The sequence below is a fragment of the Brachypodium distachyon genome, chromosome 1 (assembly GCF_000005505.3).
Source record: "Brachypodium distachyon strain Bd21 chromosome 1, Brachypodium_distachyon_v3.0, whole genome shotgun sequence".
In the NCBI taxonomy this organism is placed as follows: domain Eukaryota; kingdom Viridiplantae; phylum Streptophyta; class Magnoliopsida; order Poales; family Poaceae; genus Brachypodium; species Brachypodium distachyon.
In genome coordinates this window covers 33,277,712-33,288,391 of record NC_016131.3, presented here as the reverse complement: position 1 = coordinate 33,288,391, position 10,680 = coordinate 33,277,712, and the positions used below count along the sequence as shown (strand labels likewise).

The 10,680-nt window shown below is 42.4% G+C and overlaps 1 protein-coding gene across 8 annotated transcripts; it reads left to right on the top strand.

Moving 5' to 3' along the window:
- On the top strand, positions 1 to 10,436 carry LOC100829680. Of its 8 annotated transcripts, none has more exons than XM_024456496.1 (10): positions 1 to 404; positions 2,081 to 2,132; positions 3,400 to 3,473; positions 3,597 to 3,686; positions 5,453 to 5,596; positions 6,285 to 6,336; positions 7,580 to 7,653; positions 8,056 to 8,145; positions 8,600 to 8,705; positions 9,950 to 10,436. In XM_024456496.1, the coding sequence occupies exons 1-9, from the start codon at positions 274 to 276 to the stop codon at positions 8,691 to 8,693; spliced, it is 801 nt and encodes a 266-aa protein (XP_024312264.1). In that variant the 5' UTR covers positions 1 to 273; the 3' UTR covers positions 8,694 to 8,705; positions 9,950 to 10,436. The 8 variants fall into 8 exon arrangements, with proteins under 8 accessions (XP_024312264.1, XP_024312265.1, XP_010227573.1 ...); XM_024456497.1 differs by having other exon boundaries at positions 9,907 to 10,436; XM_010229271.3 differs by lacking the exon at positions 9,950 to 10,436 and adding an exon at positions 9,558 to 9,870.
- Positions 10,437 to 10,680: the final 244 nt, after the last annotated feature.

Genomic DNA, 10,680 nt, shown 5'->3' with positions numbered 1-10,680 from the left:
CGAAATCAGGTAGGTCGCCGCCGGCAATCTCCGCTCCCCTCCCGAGACCAGAGCCCGTCTTCAAATGCGACTCCAGCGCCTTAACAAGTCGCAAACGGCGGCGGCGTGTGCAGCCTACGTGGTCCTTCCTCCGCCTTCCGCTTGCGCCTCCCCGACGTGTCAGCGTCTCATCCACACTCTCGCCTGGACAATTCCTACTAGTTCCTTGCCTTCGCCAGCAGTATTCCTCCAAACTCGTCTACTCTCTGCTCGCTTTAAGCTCGTAGCGCGACCATGGCGGCGTCAGGAACAACCCTAGTCGTGTACAAGGCGGTGTTTGCGGCGCTGGGCGTGCTCATGGTGGGCACCTTGGTGTACACATGCATCACCGACGGCTCGCCCTTTCGCACTGAGCTACTGACGCCGTGAGTACTGTTTTTCTCTCTGTTCAAGAGGATTAGATGCTAATTTCAATTCAGGTGGGGAGACTTCCCCCAGTGATTCCTCAAAAAAAAAAAGAGATGCTAATTACTGTGGAGAATTTGGATAACCATCTCATGCTTCTGGTCTGCTCCCTTGCGGATTGGTAGGAAACGATTGCACTTTTTTTTATGTGAATATGATGCTTCTATGTTGAAATAACCCTACTAAGGCTTGTTGATTTAGTATAGTGTAACTTGCCTTACTAGTGATTAACAATAGTATGAACTGTTTGTATTTATTATGTTCCATGGCGGAGGTGCCGACTGAAATTTGGGTGTGGCAGAGTCGAGCAAGAAGCGATATGCAAACACAAGCAATTCGTACAGTAGTATTAGTGCATAACTCTAACTAGAATCAACAACTGCATTCTGTTTGTGAACATGTTAAGATAAAAATCAGACACCATACCTTGCTGAATGGCGAACGAGCCCTTGGCTTAATGGTTAAGGAAAAACTCTAGTAGCACTCCTCAGGTCCTGAGTTCGACTCCCCGTGGGAGCGAATTTCAAACTGGGGTTAAAAAACCCTCTCGTCTGCCCCACGCCTTAAGCACAGACCTAAGGCCCGCCCACTCTCACACGGGCTTCGGTGCCGCTGTGTATGGTGTGGGGCAGGGGTTTGGAGGTTTCTCGACCTGCGTGAGAAGGTCTTCTTCTTTATGCAAATGCCTGGGGGGTGGCTTACTCCTTTGCAGGTCGAGTTTTTTATACCTTGCTGAATGAATCTTATGCTACAATATACCACCATACGTTAGTTTTTTTTAAAAGCCTGTAAAAGATTTATTAGTATTTAGTACAGTAGTGTCACCTCTAGTTGATAGAAAATAAAAGATTTAAGGGAAGTCGAAGATAAACGACATGGTTTCAAAAAAGAAGATAAAGACACACCATTTGCCGTGATTATAGGCTTCAAAACATTTCTTAACTTCACCTTGATCAATTAGAAAATCCCACCATGTCACCACGGCCAATACCATCTCACTGATTGGTTTACTTCCCCAAGGGCACATGCAACACAACACATTGAGCTCTGGCGCTGGTTCTGGAAGAAAATAAGAAGGATGCCAGACCTTGCCAGAATGGAAGCTCCACTACTGATAAATTAGGCTAATATATTCTTCCAATTTTTTTGTTGCCTCCAGAAATGTGTGATTAAATAATACCATTCATAGCACTCACAAAGTTATATCTTTAGTTATGAATTATCATTTATTAACTAAAGTTTACTTACCCCGTCTGCCTCTATGTAAATCTTAATCTTACACAAGAAAGGCAGGCATTCACTTTATTTCTCTTTACAAGCCTTTAGCTGTATGGCGTTCCTTATATATGGATTTGAGGTGTTGAATTAGTAAGGTGGTGTTAATTATATTGTAACATGTAAACTCAGGCTTGATCAACATTCTGGCAGGCTTAGGTAGCTCCCAAGAAATGCTACTTTTCAAATTCAGTGCTCAATAATGTTGTAGGCAGTATAGGTTGTCTTGAGAGAATTGATACTTTATTTAACAAGTGAACTATACATTGCATTAGAGTAGGCAGATTATTGTTCTTGTCTAATCTTATCTTACATGTTTTCAAATGATCTTCAATTGGAAGTTGTAATTCTTCTTGTGTAGGTGGATGGTGGCAACACTGGTCGATTTTTATGTAAATGTAGTAGCTATCTCGGTAATTCCTTTACTTCTGTACTTCTATTTCTCATTGCGAAGCAATCGGTTGTTCAGATGGTATGTACAGAAAGCTTGTGATGTTTAGCATATTTAATTGGAAGTTTCCCTGGAGTTGAAGTGAAAGCTGTAACAAGTTTGTTTGTTCTAAAAATGCTACAGAGTGCATAAAATAGGTTGCACACTTTTTAGCTCCATTTTTTTTTGCTATCTGTTTTTGAATAAATTCAATTGTTTTTGAATATATTACGTAGTTGATAAGACGCTTCATGTCAGACTTCTAATTTCACATAATTTCCTTTCTAAGGTTGAAGGAAAAGTAATGATTATACATGGGTTGCATCTCAGAGATGAAAATAAGTAGCAGTAGAGAGAATACTTCCTTGCATTACAACCGTACTTACTGGCTGTCTTGATTAATGTTATCATTTACACACAGTTTGGAAATTGCACAAATCCTCTGTAACATCATTATGGTGTAAATATCACCGAGCACTCTTTTGTTTGCTTTGAGGAGAAAGAGACTAGAGATTGGGATGAAGCTGAATAACGTTTCCATCATCCCAATAGATGATGGCTCCTTTATATAAGATTGTCCAAACAATTTAGTTGACTAATATATAACGTACTGAATTGACAAAGCTAACAACAATTGCAGCTAACTGATGAGATGTGCATGCAGCTAACTAACGTGTCAACTCCCTAACTGAGCTAGGAGACACTTCTGTCTGCTGGCTGGCCATAACCTTGTTCACATGGCATATTTGCATCACTCCTACCTGTGCACGTACTACTGAATTATCAATTTATCATAGACTGTATTTTTCTGTTCTATTCAAGCTAGCTATGCCCCCTGGTTCATACAAAGAAATTCTAGACTCCACCTTTATATGCATAAACTTGTCCATGACATGGTTAATCTAGAAGCATCAAATGCTAGCGTCTTTGAATGAGAGTGTCCTGACCTCCCGGTGATAATGATTGCCATCAAGGCTGAAACTAGGGCATAGTTGGAGCTCCTGGATTGCACCTGTCCTTCTTTAGAGGGATACATGCCTTGTTGTGCCTGTGTGCCTTGTCGTGTGTGCGCTTCTCTGTTTCTGTCCTCTTAGGTTTGTAAATACAACTCTTTTCTGTCAATGCATTGAGATGCAAATCTTTGTGTTCTCTTGAAAAAGGATGCTTGTGCCTGTCCTTCTTTAGTATGTCGGTTTAGTTTAGTCGCTACCTCTCTACTGGTTGTTGAGCTTTCACTTATGGTGTTTCAGACTTGGGTTGTCTACAAGGAAGTAAATTGGATTAGTTCCGCGTTCTGGTTAGTTATGTTGTTTTGTTTTGGCAGGTATTGATTCCTTCTTACGAACGTTATCCTCTCAATTTATCATGGCATGTTTATAAACTTCCGTTTGAATGGAGGTGGTCTATTCCACATAATGTGCTCACCTATTTTTCTTTACTTTTTCAGTGCTGCCACATGTGCTTATATTGTTAATAAGTTATTTGAAATAACACCTTCAGGGCCTTCCCAAGATCCACTTGATCTTTTGTTGCTCAGGTATGCATGATATGGATTCATTTGAGTCAACTATTTCCTCGGCAGCATAATAGAGGGTTTAATAGCTGCAACTCTGAAAAGAATCGCATCAAGCGCAATTCATTATTGGTTTATAGCAGCAACTTTTCATGATTAGCTTCAACTGTATTCCTTCGTATCATTGATTGTCAATACTTGTTATGCTTGCATTAATCAATTCTTATACCATTACTATACACTGGGACAGATAGTTTCTGAGCTCTTAATACTAACTTATTCTGAACTTTTAGTTCTTTGGCCTTGCACATCGAGAAATATGAATAAATTATGTCAAGATGGCATTGACAACATTACATGAGTAGCTTTGTGTTGTTTGGACAGAATGAGCATTCAAAGTCACCATGTTGGCACAATACCCATAAAATTTCTAGTGCGCCGTAGTTTGTGACTATTTTTCACTCAATATGCATCTGAGGGAGGTGGACCAGGAGATAGGGAGGGACAATTTAGAAGGGGGTGAGGCACCCAGGCTGCGACCACAGGGGGTCGATCCCGGGCGGAGGCAAGTACACACATCAGCGAACCCAGGCGGACCAAGGATCGGTTCAACTTGAACAGATTAGACATTTCTTAACTCCTCTCCCTCCCTCCGGTTGACGATTCTCACTGGACTAGTAGAGTAATAGGCAGCTTAAACTGAGTTAAGCTAGGGTTTTCTTTAAATTCCTTAGAAGCTGGTGAAATATATTATCCTCCAGATTTCTATAAACATTTTAGTGTCTGAAAAGTTTGGGGTTGCATCCCACACATTGAATGCCATACTGGGCCTGTTCGGCATCTCTCCACTCCCTCAAATCTGCTAACTCCACTCCCAAATCACAATTCCACGCTCCTTGGTCCAAATCTGGATTTTCCCATTCTGTTCGGGACAGCGCTCCACTCCTCCCGAAAATTCCTCACCAGACCACCCCCAAAACCTTCCATGGATGATGCCTATCTCCCCGCCAATCCCGCGCTGTTTCCTGCCCTGCACGGGATGCCGCCATGAGCGCCTTGTCCTTCCCGAGCCGCTTGTTCTGCTCGGCGAGCTGCTCGCACCTGAATGTACCGGAGATGGGCGGGATGGAGCGGCATGGTAGAGATGGCGGCCGGTGGCATGGTGTCTCCAGAGTTGCAGGAGTTTCCAAGGAGGGAGTGATGCGACGGAGGGAGATGCTAGGGGGGGAGGGGGGAGGGGCGAGGAGCGTGGCGGCGGGATTTTCTGGAGGGGGGAAGCGCGGCAGCGGCGAGAGATGCCGAGGAAGGAGAAGGGCGGCGGCAATGAGGCGATGGCCTGATGGGGGAGAAACAGAAGGAGGTACACGATACGAGGAAGGTGGAGGGCATCGAAACGGTAAGTTCAGGGCTGGCGGTGGCAAGTTTCTTGTAATTTTGCCGAACTCCCCGATCTGACAAAACGAGGAGTAAGGAATGTCTCGCTCTGCAAAAATGGCTCACGGGCTGCTCCGCTCCGTGATTTTCGATCCACGGATTTAAACCGTTCAGCCCAGCTCTGCCAAATCCGCACGAGGAGCCAGGAGCCGGAGGGTTCCCGAACAGGCTCTGAAGAAGCATACACTGTTTCGCCCATTTCGTAGTGCCAAACTGCATACCTGACTTGACCCCATATGGTGACTTTGCTGTACATTTCAAATGTCTTTGCATAACGTGACTGTAAATGTATCAATTGTTAATTGTACCTATCTTCTATAATTTATATTCATTTTAGTTTGTCTCAACTTTTTCAGACAAGGTAATCCACCCGAAAGGAAGTGCTATTTTGTCAAAATTGGCAGGATTGTTTTCAGCATTTTGGGCATACTCATGGCTGCACTTGTCACTTATACTGTCATTACAGACGGACTACCTTTTAGGAAGGATTTGTTGACACCGTAAGTAATACATTCACAATTTATATTGGTTGGTTCCTTAGACCTATCTTACCATGTGTCCAAGTAGATGTAGTAGATAAATGAAAGTTGGTGATTAAATGCTAGATTACAGAACCTTAAATAGATGTAAAGCGTTTATAAAAAAACTTTACTGTATAAAGTAAGCATGAAATAGGGAATCATCCTACAATTAAGAGTCACTTCTCAATGTTCACGCCATGAATACCTAGCTATGTTATTTGATCATGGGCTCATGTGTCGGATTCCGACTCGGATTCAGAGGTCCAATTTGGTAAAAATGGGCACATCAAATTGCACTCAGCATCTAGCATCAGTTTTGGAATTTGACACAGATTCGTGTGTCCTATTCGGTAAAGAAACCGGACATAAGAGTTACCGAGTAACAGAATACTACTTGGCACTCACCAAACTTGTGTACAAGACTACAAGTCCATCCAAAGTTGAAAGAGAATACCTGGAGGCAACACCTTGGTAAATCTATTGAAAAAACTGATATTTGTAGAATGTTGTATATGTTCCATTTATTTCACAAATTAGGTATCAATTAAATATATCTTCTTATCCATTATGCAAAATAGGAGTGTTTTAGTATTTTTTTATTGGGTTTGCCTAAGTTTACTGGTGCTATCAGTTAGAAGTCTCAACTTTACAATTCTCTTGTGCACAGGTGGATGGCTGCAACCTTAGTTGACTTCTATATAAATGTCTTTGCAATATCGGTGAGACATCTTCAAATTTCATTAACTTCTCAAAGTAATTAGAGTTGATTTCATGGAAGCACACATCTCTTACCAGACTATCAGAAAACTAAACTTTCCTGGAAAGTTTTCAAACTACACATTCTTTGACATACCTGCCATAAAATGACACTAAACTCCTGTTTGGAATTTACCAGCACGGTCCACCTATAAGCGCCACCTGGCAGTTTTTGTGCATACTACTACAGTACCCGTGCATTGCTACAGATAAAAAAATATCCTACATGTTTAAAAGGATTGCTGTACTATCATTCATTGTCTCAGATCAAATAATCCACATTTGTTCTCACCTGGTGGTCTGTGGTGGTGGAGCGCCGCCACCAATTGAGACCTTTATAAGAGTAAAAATAATTTTCTATATGAGTCTGACGTATTACTACTAGCTGATGTTACTATAGTGGGTTGGACGAGAATAGATATTTAGCCTCTCAGTGCTATGCTGTAAAGAAGGCGAGTCGGCGATCCATTATTTTGCCAATGTGGGCGGTGTGACAGCTTCTTCCCAGCCACCAAATGATAGAACTACGCACGTGTTGATTCAAGGTGGAACCTGTTATATAGAGTCTAATGACTGGAACATATGGTCACTAAAATGTCATTCCGTCAAAATATGTCTTCATCAGTGAACTACTATTCATGTTACAGCTTGTGCAAAGGATAAAACAATGTTTTTTCCTGCTACTAAGAGGTGAGCCTAGCTCACTTGGTTGGGGGAGTGGATGTACAACCCCACAGCCAGGTTCAAGTCCTCACGGATATGAATTTGGGTTATTTTCTTGGAAAAAAAAATGATTTAGTGGTCTTCCCTATCGCTTTCCTTAAAAAACCTACCTAATACTAGATCTTTTGTTATTTGGGATACTCATTTAAACTCGGTTCTGATCAAGCCGTGGACTTGGAGCCTATATTAATTGCAGCAGTGGAAAAATTATAGCTGTGAATCATATTCCGCTAAGTTATCTATAATATTACTTGTGTACACCCCCATTTGCAGTTTTCTTCCAACTTCATTAGCACTTTGAAAATTTGCCATGCCAGTTTTTTTTAATTACCTTGATGGTGGTTATATGATCTTGTTTATTGAGTAATTTCATAGTTCTGGTAGAGAAAGTTCTTTCTTGGTCAGAATGCACATTCTTGATATTTTGTTCCCTTATGTGCGGCACAAGGCCAAAATGGTTAATGTTTGATGACATGCCTACAGGTATGGGTTGTTCACAAAGAGTCAACTTGGATCTCGTCAGTCATTTGGATATGCTTGTTGATATGCTTTGGAAGGTATATAATTCTTTTTGATGCTTTCAACATACTTATATACAGTGTCTTGCATATGAGTACATAAGATCTAAATTCTTCTGGTTCTTAACTTTGAATTTGCCTGCTTGTTAGAACAGTTCTTGCATGTACACTGTAGCACTACTGCTACCTGTCAAATACTATAATCACCTTCTTATGTACTACTCCTATTAACTTACAATGGATCTTTTGTACATACTGATGAATCATTCATATGTTTGTTGTAGTTTAGCATGATCTGTAGCTTTCTTGTGTTTCATGCTAGGTGTAAGATGTGTACAGTTTCCTACTATTTTATGTAGGGATACTTTTATGCTTCTGCCTAAGATTATTTATGTGTAAGAAACTTATATATTGACCCTATCATTTTTTCCTTTGCTTTAGCATCACCACGTGTGGCTACATTGTCGTTCAACTTCTCCGAGTATCATACCACGATCCAATCGATCATGTACTGCTGAACTCCCATAGCAAGTATGGAATTGCACCCTCCATTAATGTTTGATATTCTACAAGACTGGTTAGCTTACAGTTGTGTAAACTTTCCTTTACATACAGCCATTTATATGGCATTGACTGTTTGAAATGTAGGAAGATTTGAATTTATTGAAGGGCCAATGCTAAGCTGGGCACACATGAAATGCCTTCTTATACATAACATGCGGCAATAAAGAGTAGGAGTATATCAGTAGCAATTAGAGGAGTTCTTTGCTTGATGGAATGATACAACTTTCTTTGGCAATTTCTCCATAAAAAACCATGCTATTTCTGAAGTTCATTTTGTTAGAGAGATGTGTACTCGTACTGTACTAGGACTCTTTTTGTATTTTCTTTTGTATTTCAGAATCCTAGTTTATCTCTTTGTACCTGTATATATTCTGGCCTAGAACCTTTGGAATAGATCATGCTGCATCTTATTCGCTCGCAGGCCAGTTCGTCGCCAGCCGCTCGCTGCTCGTAGGCCGCCAACCATGTCACCGCCAGCCGCCAAAGGCCTCGTGCCATTCGCGTCTGGAACGTAGGCCATCTAGGAGGTACATGTCTTCAGTTGACCCTATTCCCATCCCTTGCTGCCTAGAGATGATTGACGGTGTTAATTACACCGATTTTGTTCAGCACATGCATATATTCATATGCGTGGTCTTGTTTCGGGGCCATCCTCTCTGGCAAGGTTTCTTGTCCACTTCCCCTGCTTGCTCTTGTGAGACCTGTTCTGCCTCCGCCTACCTGGAGGCTCTAGACACTTGCAGTGTTTTGTCGACTATCTACACGCTGGACATTGCAGAGTTCTCTTTGGCCTTAAAGATGTGGACTCTCCTCCTTCAGCGTTATCGTCCCTGTGGTATTTCCTGGGCCTCTCTTTGGGCCGTGGAAATTTGAGCAAAAGCTCCTTGCTTGCTCTCATGGACAAGATCACATATCGGCTGCCCTAGTGGCGGGCTCATTGGAGTCTCAATTCTGTTTCTAGGTTTTCCACTCCGCCCTAGTCGTCACCATTGAAGATTTAGCGTTCTCCTCACCTCCGGCCGCCGTCTTGGCGCTGGGAGGTGGGGGGAACCTCGGTTCCTCCTAAGATTATTCAGAAGTGTTTGCATATTTTAATTGTTTGGTTCCGATTGGTGACGCAATGACGGAGATTGCGATGCCGTCGCGAATAAAGGTACTCTGGTTCTTCCTCTGCTGTGGTGCTGTCTCAACGGATGTTGCTGCGGAGTCAGAGATTTTTAATCCCCGTGAGTTTAGTGTACCCTATCTTGTGGATCTTGGATTTGTGTACTCGCAGATCCGTTTATACGTATCTGTTGAGTTTTTGTTAGTATGTCATGGTGTTTTTGTTGGTTTTATCTTTTGTAATTTTGGAATACTTCTCTGGCGTTCTGATGAAGATCTTGCGGTTCGACGACCTGCACGTTTAGGGGATCATCCTCGGCCTAAGTACATTCAACGCTCATGGATTCTCATCTTTTTGGATGAGCGACTCAAGGGTTTTTTCGAAACCTTTGAAGGTAGTCAAGTTCGTGCAGAGATAGCAGTAACAATGTTGCTGCTACAGTCTGGTTGCAATCTCTATATTGAAGCCTCGGCAGAATTTCATGTTGCAAAGTATGAAATCACGGAGAAGATGTCTTTGAGAGATTTCATTGTAATTCTTAATTATAAGAGTTACCTTGTAGTTTCTAGAATCGATCAAAACATTGTACCTGTAATGGTTCTCGTGTTTGAATAAAGTTGCAGGTTATTTAAAAAAAATAATGACGGGCTCATTTACTGTCTACAGCGGGTCGTCTTGTCTGGCAGGCTCAGGATTTTGATGGTGGGTGGGTATTCAAAGTTGTTCTGAAAATTCGTTAATCAAGATTGCAACTTGCGTCTCTGATCGAGTGGTTGTTGAGGCGTTGTCCGCTTGTGCGGAGCGCAGTGCGTGCGTGCATGCAACCGCGAAACAACGGAAGCGCTGAAGCACGGAGCAGCGGCCAACCTGCCTGGGATGCTGGGGAGAAGAACAGATGAGAAGGCAGAGAAGCAGTCGCTGCTATACGTACGGAGTATTTGGATTTGGGGACATGCCTGTTTGGTGATTTAGTGATTTAGGAGGCAAGGAGGCGTGAGGGGTAGACATCAATCAAGACCGTATGAGACTCGATTTTCAGCAATCGAAAGTCCTACTTAGGTCACTGCTAACACAGAGGAGGAAGGAAAGAGATGGATTCGTGCAATTTTAGGCTGAATACGCTTAGTTTCAACCTAATTTTTTTTCACGTGCATACATACAAGTACATCGTGTATAATTGTTTTTTTTCGCAAAATTTCATGGGTATTCAGCTGAATAACCACGAATAGAGCCGGGCCTGCCCATGCGTCTTGTGCTCATCCACGCTGTTTTGACCGCCATGCCGATCTACCATCTCGACGTGCCGCCTTGGGCCATCAGGAGGAGGTTCCTCTAGGCAGGTTCCTCCTCTGCCAAGGGCGGAGCTTGCCCGGTTGCGTGGAACGTCGTTTGCCGTC